At 38.5% G+C, this 27934-nt stretch overlaps 3 protein-coding genes across 5 annotated transcripts in view; 2 read left to right on the top strand and 1 right to left on the bottom strand.

The window, feature by feature from the left end:
* Nucleotides 1-1565, bottom strand: part of SOD2 (superoxide dismutase 2) — a 36511-nt gene extending 34946 nt beyond the window's left edge. The window contains exon 1 of the mRNA XM_059940897.1: nt 1346-1565. The gene's annotated coding sequence lies outside the window, so the exon portion shown is untranslated. The remainder of the gene's footprint in view (nt 1-1345) is intronic.
* Nucleotides 1273-27934, top strand: WTAP (WT1 associated protein). 3 transcript variants are annotated; one of them, XR_009506115.1, is made up of 8 exons: nt 1273-1559; nt 9009-9046; nt 11886-11941; nt 15222-15280; nt 16325-16452; nt 19949-20127; nt 20344-21807; nt 25076-25156. XR_009506115.1 is itself a non-coding variant. In XM_059940894.1 (8 exons), the coding sequence occupies exons 2-8, from the start codon at nt 9017-9019 to the stop codon at nt 27235-27237; spliced, it is 1191 nt and encodes a 396-aa protein (XP_059796877.1). In that variant the 5' UTR covers nt 1286-1559; nt 9009-9016; the 3' UTR covers nt 27238-27934. The 3 variants fall into 3 exon arrangements, 2 of the variants coding, with proteins under 2 accessions (XP_059796877.1, XP_059796878.1); XM_059940894.1 differs by lacking the exon at nt 20344-21807 and adding an exon at nt 26654-27934 and having other exon boundaries at nt 1286-1559; nt 25076-25230; XM_059940895.1 differs by lacking the exons at nt 1273-1559; nt 20344-21807 and adding exons at nt 1689-1853; nt 26654-27934 and having other exon boundaries at nt 25076-25230.
* Nucleotides 6254-6729, top strand: LOC132376209 (vacuolar ATPase assembly integral membrane protein VMA21-like). Its single transcript, XM_059941865.1, has one exon. The coding sequence runs from the start codon at nt 6375-6377 to the stop codon at nt 6678-6680; it is 306 nt and encodes a 101-aa protein (XP_059797848.1). The 5' UTR covers nt 6254-6374; the 3' UTR covers nt 6681-6729.

Genomic DNA, 27934 nt, shown 5'->3' with positions numbered 1-27934 from the left:
TTACTTTGTTTCCTTTTCAATGTACTTTTTGGCTATGTAAAACTTCAAAAGTTCAAAGTCAGAGAAGTCTTGCTTTTATTTCTTTCGCCTCCACCTTTCCCCACCACCCTCTATAGGTAACCATTTTTATTGTTTCTAGGATATGCTTCCAATTTTCCACATAGCCTGGGACGCATTTCAAAGCAACACATAAACGGCATCCTCATTCTTTTTTTTTTTTTTTTTTGGTTGCATTGTATTCCATGTTATGGATGTATGGTGTCTAACCAGTTCCCTATTAATGGACATTTATTTCATAACTTTTGCTATGACACTGCAACAAGTAACCTTGCCTACATGTTGCTTCTGTAAGTGAAGGTGTATTTTCAGAATAAGGTTAGGGTTTGAAGTGGAATTGCAAGACGTAAGAATAAGTGCATATATAATTTTGGTACTCCATAGGGCTTGAATCATTTTCCCATTCCCCCCAGAAAATTTACGAGCACTGTTTCTCCACAGCCGTGTAATTTCAACGTGCATTTCCATTATAAGTGAGGACAAACAGACTTTTACGTTTCGGACCATTGCTGGTCTTTTGTGTGAAATGTCTGTTCATGTCCTTGCCCATTTTTCTCTTCGGATTTTGGTCTTTGACCATGTGGAGTATAGTTTAATCTCATCCCTATAAATCACCTCATTCCAGAACACTCCTTTGGGGATAAACGGTTTTGGTAAAACTGGATAAGGGCAGCCCAATCAAAAGATTACCTGACCCCTGTAGGAAGTATGAGACTAGTTTCACGCCTCCCAGGTAACACCATCGGTCTTATGCGACGGTCCGGATGACACACAGCCTTGCGTAAGGGCGTATATTCGAATTAAAAAACTTATATTATCGGGTCCATTAAAACCTCACAAGGTTCGCCTTCCCCTCGCTTCTCCGTTAGCAAGGTGCCCCTAGAACTGCTGACACAGGTAAAACCTCCACGTACTAGACAATAGCTCCCCGATTTCGCCTCGAGATTTCAAGGCGGGGACGAACCAAGCGTCCAGGAGGCAGCACTTCCTGACGGAAGAGAGAGCATCGGTTTCCAAATTCTCAAAACTTCAAACAGCGAGGGCTCACGAAGCCTCAATTGACCGGACTCCCCGCCCACGGCAGCGCTCCTTAGGTTGCACCTTGCCGCCAGCACGCGGAAGCATCACAGATGGGTGCTGTACCGAAGCATGGCCAATCACGCGCCGCCTTCGCCCAGATTCCTCCGCCAGAGGCCGCGCCGCAGCCGCAGGTGGCCCGTCGACCGCGTCCACCCGGCGCCGCCAATCGCGACCCCCGCCGCCCTTCCCGTGATGCCCCGCGGCTGACCTGCGACCTCGCGGCTCACCACTCCCTGCGGCCCGCTTCTCTCCCCGCCCCCGCCGAGCTCGCAGCGCTCCGGCGGCCGCGGGGCGTGCCACCAGGCGCAGCTCCTCCTTTAGCGATTCGAGGCCCTCAGCGGGCGCCCTCCCTTCGCCTTTTCTCCCCGCGGCTGGGCCCGGCGGGCGGGAAGCTGTGGCCGCGTCCGTGAGACAACTGGTCGGTGAGTGGGCCGGGCGCTAACATGGCGGGGCGGAGAAGCGGGCGGGCGCCGGCGGCGGCGCGGGGCGGGGCGGCGGGAGGAGCGGGAAGGGGGTGGGGCGACGGGACCTCGCTTCCTCCCTCAGCGCCATTTTGTGGCAGCGAGACCTGCAAATAAAGGGGAGAGCCGGGGCTGTGGCGGTAGGAGGAGCGCGGGGACCGGCGGCAGCGGGGTCGGGCGGCCAGGGCAGCGACCGGGCAGCGCGGAGTCAGCCTATGTGACTGGGCGGCGCCGGCGCGGCCTCCGTCAGGAGAGGTAGGTGCGGGCCGCCCGCCGGAGCGGCGGCGAGGACCTCGGGGTCCCCAGGGCTGAGGCGCGGCCGCCCGGCCCGGGAAGGGGCGGACGGAGCACAGGGGGCGACTCGCGGTTCCCGGGTCCGCCGGCCTTCCGTTATCCGCGCCGCCTTTCCGCCTGCAGGGACACTTCCGCCACCCCGAGGCCATTTTACCTCAGTCCTCAGGGTCCCGGGGGCGAGGTGGGCGCTCCCGCGGGGCGGGCGACACCCGGAGGCCGCCCCCTCGGTGCGCGTCCAGTCCCCGCCCCGGTGTCGCCGGCTCCCACCACGGCCGGAGCGCGAGGACTGGCGACACGAAAGAGTTCAGCAGGGGAAGGAAAGCACCGTTCGTTGACCACATCTCACGTCGCGCAGTAGCTTAATATTGCAGCTGCGTTGTCTTGTAGACTTCCATTTTTAAATGATGGCATGCGTTCTGAATTAAAAGAGAAAAATTATTTATTGAATTAGAGGTTTTCGTGAAATTTTCGAGTCTCGCCTCGGATCCCTGTAAGGCTGTTACTAATTTTTTAAACCATATTTTACTAGTCAGTAGGGAGCACATAGTGGAAAAGTCCAAGTTTGTTTTGATGAAGTCAGTTGGATATTTGATCCCAGAGGACTGTGTTAAAATCCTTAATAACCGTGTTTATAAAGCAAGAAACGATTCTTTTGCCGGAGATTTAAAAAGATAGAAAAATACTTTCATGATCAGGTTATAGTCCTGAGTTGTCTATCTAGTTTTCCTTCTCAGAATTTAGTTAATTCCATTGCTGAGGAAGGTAAGTGGAAGTCACGCGTCTGTCACTACAAGTTCTACCGGGTTTCTTTTTTTTTTTTTTTTTTTTTAATTGAAGTATAGTCGATTTACAATGTTGTTAGTTTCAGGTGTACAACAAAGTGATTACCGGGTTTTTTATTTAAAAACTTTGACCATTAAGATTTCTATGACAGATAAACATGTTGTAGACACTTAAAACCCCATAAAAAGCTACCGTGAACATCTTTTCAAGATGCCTAAATGTTATATATATATACATGCCATTTAGTAGCATCTGATTAGGCAACTTGGGGAAAGAAATTGCGGTCCATTAGAAATTGGGAAAGAAATCGGGGCTTGTGATAAAGATGAGGTTAAATTTCAAGGGTTTGGGTGGCTGTATTCCTAGAGTGCGTTCAGATTCAACGTTATCTTAAGCAGGTAGCTATAGCTAAGAGATCAGTATTTTCACTTCTCAGTGGCGGAACTTAGGCCAACTACCTAAATTTCTAACTCCCAAAGGACAAAAGTACTGATAAAAGTGTATCCCAGGCACTGCTATTTTTTACTTAGCTCGTCTAATTTATAGAACTTCATAATATATAGCTTTCCTGATTGAATTTTGAGTATTTGTCAGAAATGAGTTGGTATAATACAGAAAATCCATAGCAGCCTTGTGGCATGGAGATGAGAGTTGTAATAATTGTATTTGTCCAGTACGTTACAGCTTTCAGAGCCCGTTACACTCTTGTATGTATGTATAGGTGTGATATAGAATCCCCTTGAAAATATTCTTTGTTTAGAGGTCTTGATCATTTTCATTCAATTGTACATTACCTTGCTCTTGAAAAAAAATATTTTTCTTGCTCTTAAAAATTTTCTGTTGGATCCTTTTGCAAAGCAAGACGTAGATAGTATTTGGTTTTATTCTTGTTTTTATTACCTCCCATTTTTCTGCATCCAAGTGTTTTCTATTACTAAGCTTATTAGAGCAAAACTTTTCAATATTCCTGTAACAGTATATCCCATTAGATGTTAAGGCAGTGCATCAGGCTAGACTCAGTGCTATAAATAAACATTCTCAACTCTTGAAAACGTAGTTGGTGGAGTTTAATCTTTCCTAAATACACATTAAAATTCTCTTTTATGTTAATGTTAGTATTTTATTTGAAATATCTTTTGTTTGTATAGTATCTTTATGGCACTTAAAACATTGACCTTCGTAGCACTTTGTGGGGCAGGCAAAATTGGTATCCTCTTTTTGCTGATTTGGAGACTGCAATCTAGAGAAAGTGACTTACTCAAGATCACATGACTGATACATAGTCAAGAAAAGTTGGTCTTCCAATTCCTAACAAGTACACTTCTACTACAGTGCCTAGACTAATACAGTGTCAGATTATTAGTTTTTTACGTTTAGTTGTGATTAGTTTCAGCAAGGTACATGATTTCTTACTGAAGTTGTGTTGGCTGGTACTTGCGTCTCTGTTAAGGGAGAACTGAGTTGCATAACTTGGGATCATAATGCTAAGAGCCAGGGAAGTACTGGGATCTGGGATGCTAGGCACCTAGCCAACCAAAACTGAACTCTCCATCATGAGCTGTTTCTCAGTGTAAAGGCATCAAGAGTAGATGGTGGTTCTGACAGTCTAAACTTAAGAGCTGTATTACCTCTGAATTATCCACATGGATAACAAAACTTTACGTAAAACCATGTTCTAGCCAATCCTCTTAAACTTGCTAAAAGGTAGCCAAATTGGTCAATTTTTGCTTTTTTTCTATTTTGCTTTTCTGCATTCTCTAGCTAAGCTTGATCATTATTGAGGATGGAGGAGTGGGAGAATTATCTATCTTCATCAGTTACCAACTTTTGTCCTAACCACCCCCCCCTTTTTTTAGTAAGTAGCTGTTTTAATCTGAGTTAATCACCTAATGATTCATAACCCTTTTCATCATCTGGAAAATGGAAACTAACTTCAACTTTAAAAGTTGTGGTTATTAAATAAGTGATTCATAGCACTGGGTATATATTCATTTTTTCCCTTCAAGACTCAGGGTTCAACTCCAAATGATATTTCAGTCATTCTATTTTTCTGATATGAGAATAGCTTGTTCTAAGAACCTGGAATATCCATTGTCTTTATGAATGTAGAATTAACTTTAGATGGTATTGTGCTTGTCAGTTGTGCTAAAAAAAATTGCCTTGGGGAGTAATAAATTTCACAGCACATGTGCAGTGAGAGAGTCAGAATTGAGAACCAGGTTCTATTTTGATTAAATAGTTGAATGTTGATGCTTTCAAATTTTAAGCCTGTTTCTAATTTGCCTTTTGCCACACTGTCCATTTAACTGTTGTGGCATATCATGGAATCTCAAGCAAAGATTGACTTTTCATCAGCAAAAAATAAGGGAGGAATTTATTACTAAATGCTTATGTTTTGATTTCCCAAGTCACATATTCCATAACATGTGGAGTGACTTGTGATTGAGAGTCAACATGTGAAACGCAAACATATGTACAAAACCTGTGTTTATCCCTGACTTACATTACAAATTTAAACATCTATTTTTATAAAGAAAATGTAGATATTCTTTAAGCAATGTGTAATTAGAATCTACCCAGCATCAAGCTTTTTAAAAGGAAAGAGAACATAAGCCAGTGTTAAAAATGTAAATAACTTGCTGTTTAGAATTCTGAAAATTGGGGGTCACCAAGAATTCTGCAGTGGGGCTTAGAGACAAAAACAGGAGCGGGACTCCCCTGATGGTCCAGTGGGTAGGACTCCGGGCTCCCTATGCAGGGGGCCAGGATTCGATCCCTGGTCGGGGGAACTAGATCCCACATGCCACAACTAAGAAGCCCTCATGCTGCATGTGGCATTATTTCATTCTTTTTTATGGCTGAGTAATATTCCATTGTGTATATGTACAACATGCACAGTTTTGAGATGGGAAGCCTTTAGAAGGATTTAACCAGAAGACTGACATATAGGTACACATTTATATACTATAAGTATGTTAAGAGTTCAAATGGCTCAAGTTTTCTTGTACCTTTTTAATACATTATTAGTATGTTATTGATATTTACCATTGGACAAATGGGAAGTTCAAAGGAAATGTTAAACTTGAGTTGTGGATTCCAAGAGGTTGCAGTCTAGTGGAGTGAATACACATTAAAACCATTTTAAAATAGAAGTAGTCAGCCCTCTGGAGATAAACATGGTGAGGGTTTGTTCCCAAATGCTTGGATTCACTCTAGAGTCACGTTAGGATAGTTAGTCACTAAGCAGCTGTCTATAACTTGCAACAGAGATTATAAACTGGGTGATAAGGGGCCTAAAGTAGGCAGGGGCCAATTCAGAGAAAAAGAATACCGATTTTTAAATTGTAGAAATATGGCCATGTCTTCATAGGTATTGGTTGGGCATAGAGACTTGATCAACTCCATCAGCCCAGAAACAAATGATAAATGCTCAGGTTTTTGTTTTACATCCAATGATAAGACTATCAAAGAGGGAAGAATTAAGCCAGTTAATTTATGATATGATCAATGTATAATTTTTTTCCTTAAAATGTACTGATTTCGACCTCGGCGCGCCGCGCCTGCGCGCTGCGGCCCACCGCCCGGCGCTCGCCGGCACTTCCGGCGCGGTGCGCCTCGACCGGTCTCCCGCGGAGCCGATTAAGCGCGGACGCCGAGCCCAGCCCGCCTCTGAGCACCTGCTGCGGGCGTGGCGACGCCATGGAGCGTTTTGATAAAGCGGCGCTGAACACGGTGCAGCCGTGCGACTTCAGAAATGAAAGTTCATTAGCATCCACTCTGAAGACGCTCCTGTTCTTCACAGCTTTAATGATCACTGTACCTATTGGGTTATATTTCACGACTAAATCTTATGTTTTTGAAGGCGCCTTTGGGATGTCCAATAGGGACAGCTATTTTTATGCTGCTATTGTTGCAGTGGTCGCCGTCCACGTGGTGCTGGCCCTCTTTGTTTATGTGGCCTGGAATGAAGGTTCACGGCAGTGGCGTGAAGGCAAACAGGATTAAAGTGAACATCACCTTTTAATAGCATTAAATTGATTTTTTTAAAATGGTAAATGCAAAAAAAAAAAAAAAAAAATGTACTGATTTCTTCAACTCGGTGTACCTAATCTGAAAATCAGGGTTTAATGACAGTATGATTAGAATATTTGAATTGGGATTGTATGTAATATAAAAAATGGTCTTGAAAATCATCTCCTTTTGAGGAATCTCAGATATTCACTAAGAAGTCAAGTAGCTTTTAAAACTCAGTTTTACACTGTAAATTCTTTGATTAAGTTATTTTTGTGTATAATTGACATGTTATTTTCAGGTGTACAACATAGTGATTGATGTTTATATACATTGCAAGAGGATCACCACATAAATCTAGTTACCATCTGTCACTATACGTAGTTACAAAAGTTTTTTTCTTGTGATGAAGATTTTGACTCTTTCAGCAGCTTTCAAATCTACATAATACAGTATTATTAACTATAGTCACTGTGCTGTACATTATATCTCCGTGACTTATTTACTGGCTACTTATTTGTTTGGAGTTTGTAGTAAGTATGGGTAGGTAAAATAAACTAAAAAGAAAGTTTAAGATGTAAGGGAACATTTATGACTTTGCTGCTAGAAAGGATACCTAGGAATAACTTTAAATTAGCTTCTTTTTGTTAAATTTGAATATTAGGAAATAGCACAAGTATTTTCAGTAAGCATAATAAAGTTAATGAGAGTATTTCTGTCATTAATCTTTTTTTTTTTTTTTTTTTTTTTTTTTTTTTTTTTTTTTTTTTTATAGCTACTTTTTTTATTTATTAATTTATTATTGATTTTTGGCTGTGTTGGGTCTTCGGTTCGTGCGAGGGCTTTCTCTAGTTGCGGCAAGTGGGGGCCACTCTTCATCGCGGTGCGCGCTCTTCATCGCGTGCGCGGCTTCACTATAGCGGCCCCTCCCGTTGCAGGGCACAGGCCCCAGACGCGCAGGCTCAGCAGCCGTGGCTCACGGGCCCAGCCGCTCCGCGGCATGTGGGATCCTCCCAGACCAGGGCTCGAACCCGTGTCCCCTGCATTAGCAGGCAGATTCTCAACCACTGCGCCACCAGGGAAGCCCTCTGTCATTAATCTTTTTCAACAGGATTAAGTGAATTTTATGTAAATTTATAAAAGAAGCTAATTTTAAGATACAAATTATTCTGTGACATGAAGTTAAATAATGTAGGGATATTTTTATTAAGGTATAAATACTTTCATACCTGCATTGTGTAGTGATGAATTATCGTGAGGATGATAGATTTGACCTTACTATAACAATGTTAATTCTGTAAAAGGAAAGGCTTAGCAACAGGTATTACCCTTCCTCTATCCTTTCAACAAGATGCCTGGGATACTGCCTGAGGCCAGTATCGGACTTCAGCACAAACCTATTACTTCTGCTGCCAGATTTGTCTTTCACAGGGCAGTTGTAAGAATGCATTGAAAAATTGTATTTCTTCGGGACTTCCCTGGTGGTTCAATGGTTAATTATATTTCTTTCAATCCTTTGTGGCAACATTACAAAGAATGATCAACTTTTTTTTAAGAGAGTTTTAAAAAATAACCTAATAACAATAGTAATGTAAGATGTTAACAAAGGAGAAACTGGGTGCAGAGTGTATTGGAACCCTGTAATATCTTTGCAGCCTTTCTGTAAATCTAAAACTAGTTTAAGAGGTATATTTTTTTTTCACATCTTTATCAGAGTATAAATGCTTTACAATGTTGTTAGTTTCTGCTGTACAACAGAGTGAACCAGCTATATGTATACATTTTATCCCCATATCCCCTCCCTCTTGAGCGTCCCTCCCACCCTCCCTCTTGAGCGTCCCTCTAGGTGGTCACAGAGCACCGAGCTGATCTCCCTGTGCTATGCAGCAGCTTCCTGCTAGCTATCTATTTTACATTTGGTAGTGTATATATATCAGTGCTACTTTCTTACTTCATCCCAGCTCCCCCCCACCCCACCCCGTGCTCTCAAGTCTGTTCCCTACGTCTGCGTCTTTATTCCTGCCCTGCCACTAGGTTCATCAGTACCGCTTTTTTAAATTCCATATATATGCGTTAGCATACGGTATTTGTTTTTCTTTCTGACTTACTTCACTCTGTATGACAGATTCTAGGTCCATCCACTTCACTGCAAATAACTCAATTTCATTCCTAAAAGGTTTATTTTAATTTAAAAGAATAACCTAATGATTTGGTCATAACTGAGTTCAGTAATAAATTCGTTTGAAAAAGCCAGTATTTTTTTCTTTTTACTTTAACTGGAAGAAAATCAGTTGACTTTCCTCTCTTTACTCCTTTTTCTAGGATTCAAGATGACCAACGAGGAACCTCTTCCTAAAAAGGTTTGTTTTTTCAGCAGTTTCTAAGCACTTTTTTTGACTAACAGAGTTGAAGGGACTATCCATATTGTTTGCTTGTTTACTCCCTTGTCTTATATTAATAATAGCATCATGGGTGTATAATGTGTGAGAAATTGTATCTAATACGTAATATATTTTTAGAATATTTTCGGCCTTTGGAAAACTTTTGTAATAATGACATCCCCATGGTCAACTTGTAGCCTTTATCATATGAATATTCCCAGCTATATAACTACAAATAATGTCAAACTAAGAGATTATTTTACAAGATCCTATAAGTTACTTATTTTCTTTTTTTTCCTAACTTAAGTCCATTTGGTTGTAATGGAGAACCACTTCCATATTTTTCAAAAAATGTTACAGCTAGTTGGTTCTTAGATTCTACCATTTCCTCTGAAGTTTTATTTTCTAGTCTCATTTTCCCCATTTCATCTTCAGTTTAGCCACTATGACACACAAAAGAGGTTACAAAAGAATAACAGTTTCTAAGAGGTATTTATAATCCAGTTGGGAGAGTAGGGTTATGTGCTTATTAACCAGTGAATATTTAAGTGGACAATTTAAATAGTAAATGTTACGGAAATTTCTGTTCTAAGTTTTGGGGTCAAGTGCTTTAACAATCTTGAGAATTACTGGGTGCTTTCTGTTAGGCTTTTAATATATTCTGGTATAACGATTTTCCCTTTTCTGTTTTCTGATAGTAACGTTACTGGTAAATGCTAGAATTTGAAACATTTTTATAAAGAAAAATGTTTTAATATCTTTTAAGGGAAATTAATTAGACTTAATTTTATATTAAAGTAGGAGAGGTACCTTAGCTTTACAATCTTCTTTTGGTATAGAGAAAACATTTCTTATTTCTCAATTTGCAAAGCAATTTCATCTCATTAGAATATTATGCCCATTTTAAAGAACTTTTTATTTTGAAATAATTACTGATTCATAGGAAGTTGTAAAGAAATGTACAGGGAGGGGGCTTCCCTGGTGGTGCAGTGGTTAAGAATCTGCCTGCCAATGCAGGGGACACGGGTTCGAGCCCTGGTCCGGGAAGATCCCACATGCCGCGGAGCAACTAAGCCCATGCGCCACAGCTACTGAGCCTGCGCTCTAGAGCTCGCGAGCCACAAGTACTGAGCCCGTGTGCCACAACTACTGAAGCCTGTGCACCTAGAGCCCATGCTCTGCAACGAGAGAAGCCACCGCAATAAGCCCGCGCACCACAAGGAAGAGTAGCCCCCGCTCGCCGCAACTAGAGAAAGCCCGCGCGCTGCAACGAAAACCCAATGCAGCCAACAAAAAAGGGCTTCCCTGGTAGCGCAGTGGTTAAGAATCCGTCAGTGCAGAGGACATGGGTTCAAGCCCTGGTCCAGGAAGATCCCACGTGCTGCAGAGCAACTAAGCCCGTGCACCACAACTACTGAACCTGTGCTCTAGGGCCCACGAGCCACAACTACTGAGCCCTCGTGCCACTACTGAAGCCTGCACGCCTACAGCCTGTGCTCTGCAACAAGAGAAGCCACCACAATGAGAAGCCAGCGCACCGAAACGAAGAGTAGCCCCCGCTCGCTGCAGCTAGAGAAAGCCCATGCGCAGCAACGAAGACCCAACGCAACCAAAAATAAAATAAATTAAAAAAAAAACTTTATAAAAAAAGAAATGTATAGGGAGGTTCTGTGCACTCTTCACCCAGCCTCCTTCAGCGTTAACATCTTGCATAACTGTCAGACATCTTGCATAAGAATATCAAAACCAGGAACTTGACATTGGTACAATCCACAGAGCATATTCAGATTTCCCTGGTTATGTGTGCATTCTCTGTGTGTGGCTCTATGCAGTGTTATCACTTGTAACTTAATGTAAACAGCATCACAACCAAAATAGTTACCTGAACCATTACCACAAGTCTTTCTTATGCCATTTTTTATAGCCACATCCATCCTCTCCCACTCCATTCTTAATCCCTGGCAACCACTAATCAGTTCTTCATTTCTAAAATTATGCTATTTCACAAATGTCGTATATGTGAAATTCTGCTGTATTACGTATCCTTTGAGTTTTTTCACACAGCATAATTTCCTTCAGCTTTATCCAAGTTGTTGCATATGTCAGTTGTCTGTTTCTTGTATTGCTGTATTTCATAGTATCATGGTTTACTATTCACCTGTTGAAAGACATCTGGGTAGTTTCCAGTTTTTGGCTATTACAAATAAAGCTGCTGTGAGCATTTGTGTACAAGTTTCTGTGTGAAAATAAATTTTCATTTCTTTGGAATATGTGCTTAAGAGTGCAACTGTTGAGTTGTATGGAACATCCATTTTTAGTTTTAAAAGGATTCGCCAAACTATTTTCCAGAGCAGCTGTACCATTTTACTTTCTCACCAGCAATGTATGAAGGCTCAGTTTTTCTGCATCTTCACTCAGTATTTGGTGTTACCGCTATTTTTTTATTTAGCCATTCTAATAGGGTGTAATGATAGCTCATTGCGTTTTAATTTGCATTTTCCTAATAATGATACCTGTTTTAAAGATAACAAATAGTCCACCTTTTAAAAACTTCGTTCCAAAAAATAAGATTTTTTTTTAAAAAACGTCTTAGTGTATGTACTAAGCCATTTAAGTTTCAGACATTTCAGTACAGGCTTCCTTTTGGGAGGAGCTTTGTGTGTCTTTGGTAAAAAGAGGGGATTCCTAATAAACTAGCAGTTGAGGGATTAAAAGTTTGATCCTATCTTCATAAAAATAAGAATGTAAGTGCCAGTGGTGTTTAATATTTAAAACTTTTAGAAAGAGCACTTAGTTTGTATCATAATTCTCTTTATAGGTTCGACTGAGTGAAACAGACTTCAAAGTTATGGCACGAGATGAATTAATTCTCAGGTAAAATGTTCTTTTACCAAATAAAAATCTTTCTATAGAACATTATGTTGTGATTCTGTACTATAGTGTTTATGTGAGATTTTGTTTTTAATGTTAATACATCCTCAAATCATTTAATATATTTTTTGAACCTCTTTCCTACGGCCTGTTTCTTCATTATATAAACATTGGGGAAAGCATAACACTTTAAAGAACTAAAGCACTAGCTTGGGTAACTTCTAGACTGATAGGTAACCTGAATTTTTTTCTTGTAGAGGGCAAATACTCAGAACTTTAACTTGAAAAGCGTTTGTACTTCATATGTATAACTTGCTATGGGGAAAGACCCTGCTCTCAGGAAGCTTTCAGTTTACCAAATGAATAGACTTGTTTTGATGTAGTTAATTTTTTTACTTTTCTGCATAACATATGGAAAAGTTGTACTCCTTGAGGATATTCTTCTCGTTGTGGAAGAAATATGTTATTTACTGGTGAAGCAGTTACTCTTTCTCATAACTGTGACCTTGGTCAACTCATTTAAATTTATATCTTTCATTTTATTATCTGCAAGTTAAAGCAGTTGGATTAAATTACTTTTAAAGATGACGTCCAGCTCTGAATTTCTGTGGTTATCTTAAAATGTCTTACTAAAGCAGATTGTCAAGTACAGCATTATATTATTCATTTTTCAAATGTAAGAAATCAGAAAATGGGATCACGCATGTTTTGTATTTTATAACTTAAATATATTCTTTTTGCATTTTATCACTATGGTAAGTTTTTTACGAGGTAACTTTTAGATCAAAATAAAATGAATGTTTTTCAGGGCAACCTGCAAGTTCACTGAACTTTTTCCTCTAGAAATTTCAAGGAATTTTTACTTGAGGAACTGAGTAAATTTAACAGAGTGGAAGTTGGGGAGAGAAAAGGTGGTTTTATGAGAGGGAAACACAGATGACATGCTCCATTGTTTCCTAGAGCCTGATAATTTCCCACCCTTGTTGACTTAACTAGCTACTCTATTGCAGACATGCTCTTTATTTTCCTTTACCGTAATCTCATGCATAGAACAGTTTTTCTATTGCATACCTTCATTTTCCTGTACATAAAATTTAAATACTTAGTATTTTTTTTTTTTTTTAAATACTTAGTATTTTAAAATACTCTTGCCCTTCCCTGCTGATGTAGACGCTTGTGATATACTAACGCTTGTGTTGATGTTCTCTTTGTACCTCTGATATGGTACACTCCTTGCCTTTTATCCTTTCTTAGATAATTCCTCTGGTTAATATGTGTCGTTTCTTGATTTAACTGTTGGGGGAGAAATCGGTACTATAATCTTAATTTAAAAATCAGGAACAATTTTTTATGTTAAGTTACCTTTAAGGTTTTTAAAATAGTGCAATTTATATTCTTGAGGTCAGTTTAATTTCTTTATTTAGGGACTTCTCATTTATGACTTTTAAGTAGGTTTTTTCCTCATTAATTCTCTTTGTGATTTTAAATTAACTGCTACTTAGCCTTTTTTTTTCTACTTGATGAGGATGTTTGGTTTGAGCTTTTATATATATATATATATTTTTTTTTTTTTTTTTTTTAATTTATTTAAGGCTGTGTTGGGTCTTTGTTGCTGCACCTGGGCTTTCTCTAGTTGTGGCGAGCGGGACCTACTCTTCATTGGGGTGTGTGGCCTTCTCATTGCAGTGACTTCTCTTGTTGTGGAGCACGGGCTTTAGGCACTCGGGCTTCAGTAGTTGTGGCTCGCGGGCTCTAGAGCGCAGGCTCAGTAGTTGTGGTGCACAGGCTTAGTTGCTCTGCGGCATGTGGGATCTTCCCGGACCAGGGCTCGAACGCACGTCCCCTGCATTGGCAGGTGGATTCTTAACCAGTGCGTCACCAGGGAAGTCCCTGAGCTTTTACATTTCTCATTTCCTCTAAAATAAATAGTTCTTATATAATCTCCACAAAACATCTTTATTCATCCCAAAACGTTGAATGAACTCCTTTTTGTGTCCTAGGTTGTAGAGGCCGTAAAAATGAGCATGCCCTTGGCCTAGTCTTTATGTAGAATGGATTAGCTTGATATTATGGAATATTTTTGTTCGTTGTGTTGTAATGTTAATAAATCTCATAGCAAACTTGTCTAAGGTTTTAAGATTATAAAAATATTTTCTAAAATCAAAGTAAATTTTAATGAGCTGTAATTGAAGAGCACTTTGAAAACAGCTCTTCAGTAAGCAAGGTGGCAGACAGCTTACTTTCCAGGAGCAGTTGCTTACACATAAGACTGGGGGAAGTTCGTTATCTGCAGTAATTACCAAGAGCAGCTAATATGGCCTGTATTTTGAGGGTAGAGGAATATAATGAAGAAAGGTCCTGATGGCATACGGCACGTATGGAAGTTGTTTCTGCTAATTAGATATGCTTTTGAAAAATAGTATGTTCTCCTCCCCCCCCTTTTTTTTTTTACTTTGAGAGAGTCACATGGTATTTTCACTTAAGAGCCGAGATAACCTTCAGTCCCTTAAAATCAGGCACTTAAAAAAATGTTTTTTAATGTTTTTTTAATTTTATTTAATTTTATTGATTTTTGGCTGCGTTGGGTCTTCGTTGCTGTGCACGGGCTTTTTTCTAGTTGCGGCGAGCAGCGGCTGCTCTTGGTTGCGGTGGGCAGGCTTCTCATTGCAATGGCTTCTCTTGTTGCAGAGCACGGGCTCTAGGCACAGAGGCTTCGGTAATTGTGGCACGCGGGCTCTGGAGTGTGGGCTCAGTAGTTGTGGTACACGGGCTTAGTTGCTCCGCAGCATGTGGGATCTTCCCGGAGCAGGGCTCAAACCCATGTCCCCTGCATTCAGATTCTTAACCACTGCACCACCAGGGAAGTCCCTAGGAATGTTTTTAAAATGCCTTTTGTTTGAGGTGGACAGCATATCTGAAAAGTAGTGTTAAGTTTTTCAGTCAGCTTCCATAATCCGGGCAACATGCTGAACATCAGTGATACAAAGTCCTGTATGGTGTGTGATCTGACCCACGGGAACACTGCTTGGTATATTCTCAGCAGGGAACACTTTTCTCTGTGTTTCCATTTACCTAACTCTTGTAAGTTGAGAAGGAATAATTTTGAAGTGACTTATTTATTATGGGTTAAACTAGATTTATAGTTATCTCAAAATGGAAGAGACATTAAAATTCATGCAGTGGAATTCTCAGTATTACTTAAAGCTTATGGATGTGGTTTTCTAGTATATTTAATAAAAGCAATTTAAACATAACAACTAATATGGATTTATTTTTGTACTAGGTGGAAACAATATGAAGCATATGTGCAAGCTTTGGAGGGCAAGTACACAGATCTTAACTGTAAGTTTGAGTTTTAGCTTCCTAAAGACTATGTGACTATTGCCTTTTAGATTGTTGTTATAAGCACAGGATAACTGGTTTTACTAAGTAATTTTTATTCAAGCATTTTATTGAGGAACTCTGTCCAGGGACTGTGTTGGGTGCTAAGAAATAGGTGAATGAGACATGCTCTCTCTTCTTGAAGAGTTCGCAGTCATTGGAGAAGACCAACCTGCAATAATCTTATAATAGCACCTCTCTTTTAACTGAACTACAAAGTTCTAAGAGAGCATAGATAGGGAAATTCACAACTACTTGAAACTTTCCTTGATGTGTCCCTTCCACAGAGAAATTTCAAGTGAAGCATGAGTTATTACTCTAGAAGAGAGAAGCAACCAGTATTAAATTTATGATAGCTTAAATTGTAACAGTAGGATATAGCTATGTATTTATGGATTTTTCAACATCTGCTAAAAATAATACAACAAAGTTTATCATTTCAGACTAATTTAGTCTTTGTCACTTTTCACTGAGTTAGAGTAACATACTATTTGTGAGTATAAAAACCAGTACACTTTTCCAAGTTCAGAAAGCTTAATATCCTAAAATCTCAATTATTGTATGATTATAGTATAATCCATAGAAGTTGTGAACATTATGAAAGCTTAAAGTAATAATTGTCTCTGCAGTTATGGGCATGTTTATATTGAATAGGTTAAAAACGGTACTAATCAGGACTTTGTGAATACTTCATAGTATAAACAAATGCAAATAAATGAAGTTTCCTGGTGTTTGTTGGTAACAGATTAGCCTATAACAACGTAATCCCGTCTAGCATTAAGCGGCTGTGGACCCGTATAACAGCACTAACTCCTAAAAGAGCACTCATGATCAGGAACAAATTTCATTGTTACAAAAGCATTGACAGAATAGAAAGTAAAGACTTAAACTTACCTTGGTTTTTATCATTGTTCAAAGGCAATCAGAACTTTCTTTTGGTTAGTTCAGTTTGATCTTGAAATTATATTTCATGATGTTGGGGGTTTTTTTCCTTTTAACCATCAGCTAATGATGTAACTGGCTTAAGGGAATCTGAAGAAAAACTAAAGCAACAACAGCAAGAGTCTGCACGCAGGGAAAACATTCTTGTAATGCGACTAGCAACCAAGGAGCAAGAGATGCAAGAGTGTACTGTAAGTATTTCAAATGTTTTAAAGTCTTTTTGAGGAATTGGGGTTTGGATCGCATTATGACATGTATTCATTCACATTAAGCTAATTTTGTATACTTAATACGAATTATAGATGCACATTTTGTTAAGGTAGAAATGCTTTGAGCTTAAATGTGCTAAATGTAAAATTTTGATAGATAACCTTTCATCATTGGATTTAAAGTAATTTTTCTGTGGCCAAGAAGTCAAAAATCTTAAGTTATTCTCTGAAATCTCCATGATTTATAAGAATTAGTATATTGGTTCAGATATCTTTAAGTGATATCTGAGGGTATAAGCAGCATTTACTCTTTACTAAGCAAGCCGTCTGATTAGTTTCTCCTCTGCTGTCTTTACCCCTTTCTGCATAAAGTTATTTTTCTTAGTATCATCAACTTCTACCATGTCTTTTAATTCTTAATCTTTCATTTGTACTATTTGCCATGTCTACATAGATCTGAAATCTAATGGTATATTTGATCCTTTAGCTCTGGGATTGAATTTAGAGTCAGTTTTATGCTGTCTTTGACAGTCTTAGCCCTTTCTTTTAGTGTTTGTATATGTCAGTTATATAAAATAGGGGCAGCTCTATTCCTGTTGTTTCTAATCATTTTTTTTTTTCCTTTCTTTTTTTTGTTTTTTTGTTTTTGGGCTGCACTGCGCGGCTTGCGAGATCTTAGTTTCCTGACCAGGAATCAAACCCAGGCCCCTGCCGTGAAAGTGCTGAGTCCTAACCTCTGGACCGCCAGGGAATTCCCTGTTGTTTCTCATCTGAAAAGCTGAAATTTTCCTGAATTTTTTTGTGTAATCTCCATTTGATAGTTATTAAAATCTAATGCATAAGGCAATATTCTGGTCACTGGAGACCAATCATCTGTGGGGCACAGTTCTGTTTCTTCTCTCACCAGTAAGATGTTCTTTCGGGCTTAATCACAACCCTTATTCTGCTTGTGCAGACGCTGTCTGTTGTCCACATTTCCACAAAAGTCTTTAGTCCCTTTTCCTTCACTTTTTCTTCGCTGTGCAGCATGTGGAACCTTAGTTCCCCGACCAGGGATCGAACCCGGGCCCCCTGTGCCCTGCGTTGGGAGTGCGGGGTCTTAACCACTGGCCTTCCAGGGAAGTCCCCTTCACTTTTTCAGAATGACTTCTTTACCTGTTGAAGAGTAGCTTCTGTTATTTTCTCTATCTTCTCACCACTCCTTTTGTTTCTGCCAATTTAGTTTCCATCTGCACTGCCACTGATATTTTTTCTGTAAAGTCACTAATGAATGTATTAAGAAATTTCTCTTTCTCAGCACTCATATGCCTTTACTTTCCCTAACTTCAACTATTGACCATTCCCACCTTTGGCTTTTTTTTTTTTTAACCTAGATACTTGGTTCCAAGAAGTCTTACCGACATTTTGAATATAGGGTTTTTGTTTTTGTTTTCCTTTCTGTAACACCCACCCATCCCATTCAATTTTTTTTTTCTCTTAGGATTTTCACGTCTAATGGCATGAGTACTGCTTCTCAAGTGCCTAGTCTCAAAACCATTTAATCCTTTTTTTTGTGATATTTAGGACTCTGGGTTCTACCATTTACTCATTAATAGTTTTAGGTTTCCCTGTTAACATGGCACTGTGCCAGATGCTTACACATGCAAAGGATGAATCTACCTTCAGAGTGCTAGCACCTGGTAGAGTGTGAATAGATGGTGCTGATGATAATGTCTCATAAAACCAGTGCATCTTGATTTCTTTCAATCTCTTGAATCCTATTCTTGACATCCTAATCCAGATACTCCTTAACAGTTGCCTAGATAGTATGTGCTGTTGACTCACCTCAGTGATTCTACAGCCATCCCATATACACTAGCAGTTTTGATCATATTATGCCTAATCAGGGCCTTTGGTGATGCCTCATCACCCTTTTGCCATCTCAACCTATATTTAAGATTTTTTTCAAGTAGAACCTAACTTTTTCCAGCCACATTTTTTTACAGCTCTTCTCTGCACAGGCCAGCCGAAGAACTCACTGCTCTTTCAGTTAGAACACAGTGAAGTTTTGCAGAGAGGGCAGAAGGAGCAAACACAAGGAAATGGCAAGCTTGTGTGTAGCAGATGAGGGCCGTTCACTTTGTAATCTAAATACTAGTAACTATGTTAGTGTGAGAGAGGGAGTGTTTTCTTTAGTGATAGCGGTACGTGGTATATGTTACATGGCATGCTTTATTCCTGTTAGATTACCTCAGCAGCTGTCATTATATTGAATAAATAGGTGTACTTTTTGGTTTAAAATGAGTTACTTTTAAAATTCCTCAAGCTGAAAGAGGAAAAAATAGTTCTGTTTGCTCAGTGAAATACTAACTAAATATATCCTAGTATATTTGTATCTTTTATGGTAGAAATTAGCTGCTTAGGAAAGGTTAGTTTCAATCCTATTTAAGGTTTAGTGTGGAGCAGGATCTTGAACCAGATCTACTTTGGGTGTGAAGAAAGTGATGCATTTAATGCTGATAAACTGTATCTCGTATTTTAGAAATGTATTTTTAGTGTGCTAGTAAATAATACAACCAGAGTTGAAGTTGAAGGTTTCATATGTAAGTAGAGGGATTTGGTATGGTGGAAAAAGCCCTAGATTGGGAGTCAGGAGGCTTGAGAACAAGAATTCTAGTTTTAGTACTGGCACTGAACTAACTATCCTTGGACAGTTGGCTTATTTAATCTCTCAAAAATAAGCAGTTTGGACCAGGTCAGTCACCTTCCAGCCTTACAATGCTGTGATTCAAATCTACTTGGAGGGAAAAAAAATGAATATGTGCGTAATTTTGGGTTACGGTGCTGTTTATAAAGCTGTAATGCCAACTCATGTAAATATGTAAGTACTATACATTTTTAAATTTAGAAATGCAAATATGTTTTAAATTATAATCTTGTACCTGGTGTATTTTTAGGGAACTTGTACATAGACTAATTTCCCATAAGCACAGATTTACTTTACATAAGTGATATTTTAAACTTTGCTTTTTTCCCCCAGTGGGCATCAGCATTTTTAGTAAATATAACAGTGATTGATTGATTTTGTACTGTTTTGGTTGCCAACGTGTTAGTCTCCTTATATTTGAAGTTTCCAAACATGGAGTGCAATCAAATGGCCTTTACCTCCTACATGGATAACCTTAAATAGTTTCGTGGGGTTTTTTTTTTCTTCTTTTTTGGCTGCGCAGCTTGAGGGATCTTAGTTCCCTGACCAGGGATCGAAGCCAGGCCCTGGCAGTGAGAGCACTGACTCTTAACCACTAGACCCTCCTAACCAGGGAATTCCCAAATAGTTGTTTTTAATTTGTAATTTTTTTAGAGGATTTTATGATCAAGGGGGGAAAGGACTTAACAAGCAAGTTGGTACATCCAGTGAATGAAAGGGATTTTATCTCATCTTCTTAGGTATGTTTCTTTTGATTTGGTAGTAATTGGGGTTTTTTTTTGCTTTGCACAGACTCAAATCCAGTACCTCAAGCAAGTCCAGCAGCCTAGCGTTGCCCAACTGAGATCAACAATGGTAGACCCAGCGATCAACTTGTTTTTCCTAAAAATGAAAGGTGAACTGGAACAGACTAAAGACAAACTGGAACAAGCCCAAAATGAACTGAGTGCCTGGAAGTTTACGCCTGATAGGTAAACAAATCATACTCCCCAGTCAAGACTTCCCTGACAGTCCCACTACGAGAAAGCTGTGGTGGGACAGCCGAGTACTCGTTTCCACACCAAGACTCAGACTTCTTGAGCCAAAAAGCCACATTCTTATACTGTCCAGCTTGTAATGGTTAATGTAAAACTTACCAGATGAACCTTGTGTTTCAGCTTTTTCTCTTCCCCCTCCCCTTGCTTCAGAGGCCTGATGGCGTCGGACTATTCCGAAGAAGTGGCCACCTCCGAAAAATTCCCCTTCTAGAACATGTAGACACTTGAGAAATGTTTCTGTTTGAAGAAAATAGAGGGAGAAACAGAAGTCTTAAGTCTGTGGCACACTGTGTCTTCAGACAGTTTGGAGGAATGAAAACCTAGAGATTTAAAATCATGAATTGAACATGTAAAATTCCAGTAAATGTAAAGATGGAATATGCATCGCTCTTAACCTTGAGCATAGTGACTTAGAGACACTGTATATCAGTTTTGCCAATAAGACTGTGGACTTCGTGATTGTTGTTGAACTTCTGGGTCAAACTCAAATGAGGTGAATTTTGCCTTTAAAGGGTTTATTTGCTAAGAACCAACTTAATAGTCATGAGAGAATCAAATAATAGATGTCAGTACAAGTAGTTCATATATTTAACCATTTAGTTTGGGGCTCCATATTACTTGATTGAGCCTTAAATCAATGTGGTTTTACTCAATGGTTTGTTCTTTGAATGGTTGCTAATACTGTAGATAATCTTATTGAGGACTGTACAAATAATGAAGGTGTGGTATCAAACTTCAGGTCTAAACTGTTTGAAGCATTATAAACATTCATTTCACAACTAGATTGTATAAGGATATTAGCTGTGATGAGACTCACTGCGTTATTTTTTTCAGTAGTGAAATTTATTAAATCCCCATTCCATTCAACAGGCACATGTTGAAAGAGCATTGTCGTTGGTGTTAATGGGGGAATGTGTTCCTTCATTGTATTTGGGCCTTTTGTATTGCACTCTTGATATTAAATTAAATGTGCCTTGAAATAGTTGGTTTTTTTTTTTTGTTTTGGTTTTGTTTTTTAAGTTCAAGGATTACTATGATGATTTTGTTGTACTTCTAACATTTTGGTTTTGGGGGGGCTGTGAGAGCAGATTGATTTCAAAAAAATTGTTGCTATGCTCTTCAAAGTGAAGGAGAAGGCTCTGTGTCTCATTTTTTAAAGACCTACTTTTTTTCCAGCTGGTATCATAAAAGACAAGGAGACTTGACACTTGTTGCTTTTTGACACCTTGTCCCAGGATATTGCAGTAGACATTAATGTGGGACAGCTTCACAGGGTGCCTGCCAGAAGATTGGGGACAGAATGTATTGGAACTGTGGGCTGGCCTAAGTGAGACATTTTGTGAATTGGAGAAAAATATATATATATATAGTGATCATTTCTAGCAAATTCATTTGATCATTTAGATAAAAGAGGCATTATTTTCTTCATGCTTCCATCCAATCCTGGAGGTGAATTTTTTCGTCAGATCATTCTATAAGTCACCAATTCGAATTTTCACTTGGTGATAATGGAGTCTAAGATGAGTGGAAGATAAATGTTCCAGATTGCCCCAACGTTTAAGTGCAGTTTTAACAAGGGTGACTTAAGTTCTCTCTTAATCATTCAAATCAATTGTAAGTATCTTGTATGTGTGTGCTTTAGGGAACTGGTTGTGGGGCAGAGGGTGGGCTGGAGAAGTGGTTTGTGTGACTTCACGGCAAGAAGTCGCTTCTAAAATTCTCACTGCTTGTGGGGGTTGGAGGGTAAGTAACCAAGTCTGTTTGAAATTGGCTTATTGTGCCCGAATTAAGGCTTTTGTGTCTGTGTTATGCCATTTAAGATCACAGTAGAGAAGGCCTATGTATTCTTAGTAGGTCAGGAAATAATTCCTAAAAGGTATCATTAACATGTACTGAAATTTAGCCAAGCATCTTTCTTTGCCACTTAGGTAACAGTCACCTTGACGTGGGTTTTTTCTTCTTACTGTTAAAAAATTTTTTTTAATTAATAAGGTAACACATGCTAATGTATAAAATTGAAACAGTGTAAAGAAAAGTGGAGGTGAAAAGTGAGTTTTACTCCTGGGTGTGACCTTGCCCTTCCCTGTTGTATTCCCCAGGAGTAGTAACCACTTTTAAATTTCTTGGGTATCATCAAGATAATTTGTATGCATATACAGTAATTATATATATATATATTGATTTTAACCAAAGGTGACATACATGTATACATACATACAGATGATTTGTACCAGGGCTTTCCCAACCCCACCCCACTTTATCCTTGGGCATTTTCCATTTTTTACTATATTTAAATTACTTACCATTTTTAATGGTTATATAATATTTTCATTGTATTAGTAGATCATAATTTATTTTAATTACCTATAAATGGGTTTTTATTTTGTAAAAAGTAGGCTATAAGCCAGAGTTCATCGGGTGGTATAAATACATCATTAATTTGAAACAAATAGTCCTCAATCAATACTCTGTCTGGAATAATTCAAATAGAATGGGTTGTGTGGGTTTTGTTTTGTTTTGTTTTCTACTTTTTTATTCTGTTTTAATTTTAAGAGAGAAAGATCTCATGAATTATGTTGTCCACTTTAGTTAAAATATTTCATACATGTGACAGTGCGTATATTTAGAGTAGTTAGAGGGATAGATTGCAGTGTTTTGACAGTTTTCAGTTTGCATTTAAACATTTAGGTACTTGTGTGTACACCTCTTCAGAATACCCTGTCTCCCTTCCCCTTGATAACAAAGCAGTGTACAGTGTCCATTCTTTTTTATAAATCATTCTCTTAAGTTATTTCCTATTATATTTTCTTTGTGGGTTGTTAGATTTTTTTTGTAAAATTATTCCAAAGACAAGTTACTTGTAATTGGATTCTTACCATCTTTTGTGATATGATGAACACAACACAAATTTTTACATGACATAGTAAAATGACGTAAAGTTACAGAATGTTTAAAGAACAGCAGTTTTGTGAAGTTTTGTTTTAAAGTGATCACTAATTTTAGAAGTGGTAGGATTATTTTAGAACAGGCATTTATAAAAAGGCATGACTTCATAAATGAAATATTTTTTGCATTAGAATTTGTGATACTTTATATGAGGTTAAGTCAGGTCACAAATTAATGTATTGATTTTACAATTGTCTGTGTTTTTAAAAATTCATATAAAAGATTTCTCAGGTTGGTAAACACCGATGCCATATACTTTGCAAGAAAGCAGTGTTGTGGGAGCATAGGCAGTAAAGTGGAAGGAATGCCCCCGTCTTAGATGATGGTGCGTGTTTCTTATTCCTCATTTGATTTCTAAACTCTTGTTCGGTAGAGGCTAAAGTCTGAGGGTGCTTATAGGAAATGGGGGATATCTGGAGCTATAATAACAATGAACAGAAATATCAGCTAATAAAGTTGCAGTGTAGAGAAAAAACCCTTACCACATGCTAACTCATGGTTTTCATCTGAGGCTCCTTTGCGCAGTGGTACCCCAGGTTTTACCAGAGATTTGTGTAAGGAAAATGTATTAAAAACTTTTGCTTGAATCATATTGGGTAAGAACATGTGCTATTGATAAAAGAACCTTGCAACACTGAGCCAAAGAATGAGAATCATTTACAAAGTGCTCCCATTTTAAAACATTTAAAAAGTGTGTGTACAGCAATTGCAAAAATGCAATCAAAAGCCCCAGTAACAGTGTCTCAATAAAACTTCACTGCTTTTCTTCAGCCTCATTAATAACAGAAATAATGACTTTTAAAGAGTTTCTAATTTAAGTATATAATTGTGATGTTACCTTTGAAACTTGGATAGGGACAGTTTGATATTCTTGTGATGGAGTAAAGTTCAGAATGACCTTATTGGTTAAAAAATTTTTTTGCTGACACTTTCTATTTTCTTCTTTTAATTCCTTTAATAGGGCTTTCATTTGCCTGATATACTACTTCAAATTCATCTCATCCTTAATAGTAATATAGAGGATGAACATTGATTGCATTTTTGCAATTGCTGTGTATATGCACGTAGGTCTATAGTACATTGCACTAGCACTTGGTAACTAATTTGTTGAAAGTATGGCACTCCTAATTTGGCAGACACTTACATATTTGCATTATTTATGATAAGTAACGCCAACCTTAATTTTGTGTCCTAAGGGTAATCTTTTCAACATGGATAAAATCTTCACCACATACCAATATTAAAATTTCAAAAACTTTCAGTTTAAGACAGCTCAAAAGTATATATATCATATGAAATTAAATGAGGGATTGGTGAATAGGAATAGTCTTAAGGCTTTTTAAAAACAGTTACTGAACAGGCCTCACTTAATGCAGTAAATAAACATTCTTGTGAGAACTGCCTATTAAGAGGCATCCTTAAAAATGCTGATCTAGCAGGAATAAATATACTCTCATTCATTTATATATTTATAGGTGCTGATTTTTATATATTAGGTATTTTAAAGAAGTTTACATTGTGGTTGATGTTGCGTTTACCCTTTCAAGAACTTTTCTGTTCCATAAAGCTAAGTACCTTAGTGTTTTACTAATACTGGTATATCTAAAATGTGTGTTAATTAATTGGCCTGTTTCTATTTCAAATTATAATTTGGGATAAAAATAGATTTCAGAATCAGTTATTAATAGAAACAAAAAGTGGCCATTTAGGTACTTTTTCTTTAGGTTTCTTTAATTTTTGCTGCTGTATTGGCAAAATACTGCAATGTACAAGATGGATGTGTTCCATAAAGAAGATGGTAATTGTAGGGAGGCATCTGCTGTGACATAGTGTCATGTTCTGTACGTGTTACATCTATCGTCGTAATAATCGCAAGCAAAGAAGGTTGTAGAGAGTTTTGTCTTCATTTTGTGATGAATGGCTCTTTCCTTTACAGCCAAACAGGCAAAAAGTTAATGGCGAAGTGTCGAATGCTTATCCAGGAGAATCAAGAGCTTGGAAGGCAGCTGTCCCAGGGACGTATTGCACAACTTGAAGCAGAATTGGCTTTACAGAAGAAATATAGTGAGGAGCTTAAAAGCAGTCAGGATGGTAAGGGGTTTTTTGAAAAGTTTGGTTAACTTTGCACTGGCTCTAAAATACTGCCAGGCATGAGTATTATAGATTAGAGTCTGTATATGCTCATCTCTGCCAATGGTTCTATAAAATTATAAGTGAAATATTTCCAGTTGAGTCAGCAAACAAAGCCATTTAATCTTAGTGGTCCCCTCACCCCCTGAATTGTTTACTGTGCAAATTTCATAAGAAGTTTTTGTTTTTTAGGGGTGGGATTTGGCAAAAGATAGAAAGGCTGTTGTATTACTAAGGCATTATGTAGCTATATAAATTTATATTCAGTGCTTAAAAGAGGGAATATCTTCATTTAACCAATTTCTGTAAGTGTAAATCTTGAAAGTATTAGGCTATTTCCAGGGATCTGAAAATATATATAATTGATTGTGGAAATTCCCTGGTGGTCCAGTGGTTAGGGCTCGGCGCTTTCACTGCTGGGGCCGGGTTCGATCCCTGGTCAGGTAACTTAAGTCCCTGCAAGCCGCACCGCATGGCCAAAAATAGAAAATAATAAATAAATAAAAGTATATAGTTGATTTTACCTTTTAAGATCCTATTTAGTGAATAAGATGTAATAGTTCTTTGCTAAGACAAATGGAACTTAATTGTCAGCTGCCATCTCTTTTTTTGTTGGGCAAGTATAGTTTCATCCATGCTGTTTCTCCTTTGTGAGGAAAATTAGTAGTAAGAAAAATACCCAAGCTCTGGAGATTAAATAAATTGCAAATTTGTAGTTAATTGCAAAGAAGGTCGCTAGTCAAGCAATATCTTTAAAACTGCCTTTTCAAAGTGATGGTTCTTAGCTCTCACTATTTGTAAATATAGTAAATAGGAGGTTTTGTATAGTAGTAAAGGAACTCCCCCCCACCCCACCCCCAAGGCCTTTTTAGAACTTAATAGACATCTGTATTTTTATCAGTTTTCAAGAGTTATTTTCTCTGAATTTTGTTCTTGGATGAGGGATAATCCTTGGTGACTGCATAGGCTTCTTTGGCGTATCAGAGTAGAGGACTGCACTTCCCCAGGGGCTAACCTGCTGTGGAGCTGAGACATTGGCTAGGAGGATGAGGCGTAAGGGGCTGGACGTGGGGGCCCGTAGGTCAGCAAACGTGGAACAGATTTTGTGGTTGTGACCAGTTTTATGTGGCTAGATAGTTTGAATAAATTTCTATTTGGTTGCTTTAATATATTTATTTTAAGCTTTTGCCTTCCTCCCCAAAACAAACTCATTGTTGAATGGCTATTTTAAAATTCCAAGCAAAATTTTAAAGAACTCTTGTGATTTTATAATTTTCTTTGTTTACTTAAACATTTACTGATTGCCTGGCTTTGTGCAGGCACTAAGAAATATTTTTAAATATGTTAAAAGAGATTAAAGTAGGTTTGACTCTCCTTTGCACAGAACTGAATGACTTCATCATTCAACTTGACGAAGAAGTAGAGGGTATGCAGAGTACCATTCTAGTTCTTCAGCAACAACTGAAGGAGACACGCCAGCAGTTGGCTCAGTACCAACAGCAGCAGTCTCAAGCCCCAGGCCCGAGTACCAGCAGGACTACATCTTCTGAGCCTGTAGGACAGGCAGAGGCCACAGGTAAAGACTGCAGTCGTCTGGCCAACGGACCAAGTAATGGCAGTTCCTCCCGGCAGAGGACGTCTGGGTCTGGATTTCATAGGGAGGGGGACACAGCCGAAGATGACTTCCCTTCTTCACCAGGGAATGGTAATAAGGCCTCCAACAGCTCGGAGGAGAGAACTGGCAGAGGAGGTAGTAGTTACGTAAACCAACTCAGTGCGGGGTATGAAAGTGTAGACTCTCCCACGGGCAGTGAAAACTCTCTCACACACCACTCAAATGACACAGACTCCAATCATGACCCTCAAGAGGAGAAAACAGTGAGTGGGAAAGGTAACCGAACTACGGGTTCCCGCCACGTTCAGAATGGCTTGGACTCAAGTGTAAATGTACAGGGTTCAGTTTTGTAAAATTTTTTCCAGCGAATTTTTATACAGTGTCATTTAATTTGGGAGAGGATACTGTCCGGAAAATTAATTCATACTTTTGTCACAATTTGCCTTTTTTGTGGGTGTTTTTTTTTTCTTTTTTTCCTTTCCCTTTTTCTTTTTTTCCTTTTTTTTTTTTTTTCTTCTTGCTTCAATACCTCTGCCACTTTGGAAATTGTAACAATTACTTTGAATGTTGCTAAAAGGACATTTTGTGTAGGGTCAGGTTATTTTTATATGAGTTAATGTGAAGTTGTAAATGGAAATCTTTCCTTAAAGTGTAACACAATGATGTCTGTTTAAATCTGTGTCTCTCCTAGAACCTGTGCTGTGTGAGGGCATTCTTCTTCATGCTGTTATTGTACTTAGGCACCATTCAGACTTGTTAGCGTAGATGTGGGTTTATGACTGCCAGGTCTGCCCAGTACAGTAGTTTTATCACTGAAAGTTGGACTTGTTGAAGGAGTCCTATAGTAGTTTCAGTGTTAGATACAGTTTTTTCCACCATACATCTGTGCATTTCCTCTTTAGGTGACTGAATGTTTAAGAAATTTGTGTGCATAGTTACTCAGTTTTTATGAACCGTTGTATCCTGTTAATGCATATTGCTCTGTGACTCCAGTATATCTTACCTGTACTGACCAAACTTAAATAAAGATTTTTATTGTAACTCCTTACA

Source organism: Balaenoptera ricei, chromosome 12, assembly GCF_028023285.1.
Source record: "Balaenoptera ricei isolate mBalRic1 chromosome 12, mBalRic1.hap2, whole genome shotgun sequence".
In the NCBI taxonomy this organism is placed as follows: Eukaryota; Metazoa; Chordata; class Mammalia; order Artiodactyla; family Balaenopteridae; genus Balaenoptera; species Balaenoptera ricei.
This window is presented reverse-complemented; position numbering and strand designations above follow the sequence as displayed.

Bases quoted from the DNA above. Each gene is read 5' to 3' on its own strand.
- WTAP (XM_059940894.1), top strand. From the start codon at position 9,017: ATGACCAACGAGGAACCTCTTCCTAAAAAG. The intron at 9,047-11,885 runs GTTTGTTTTTTC...TTCTCTTTATAG, and splicing joins AGGAACCTCTTCCTAAAAAG to GTTCGACTGAGTGAAACAGA. The intron at 16,453-19,948 runs GTAAGTATTTCA...TGCTTTGCACAG, and splicing joins AAGAGATGCAAGAGTGTACT to ACTCAAATCCAGTACCTCAA.
- LOC132376209 (XM_059941865.1), top strand. From the start codon at position 6,375: ATGGAGCGTTTTGATAAAGCGGCGCTGAACACGGTGCAGCCGTGCGAC.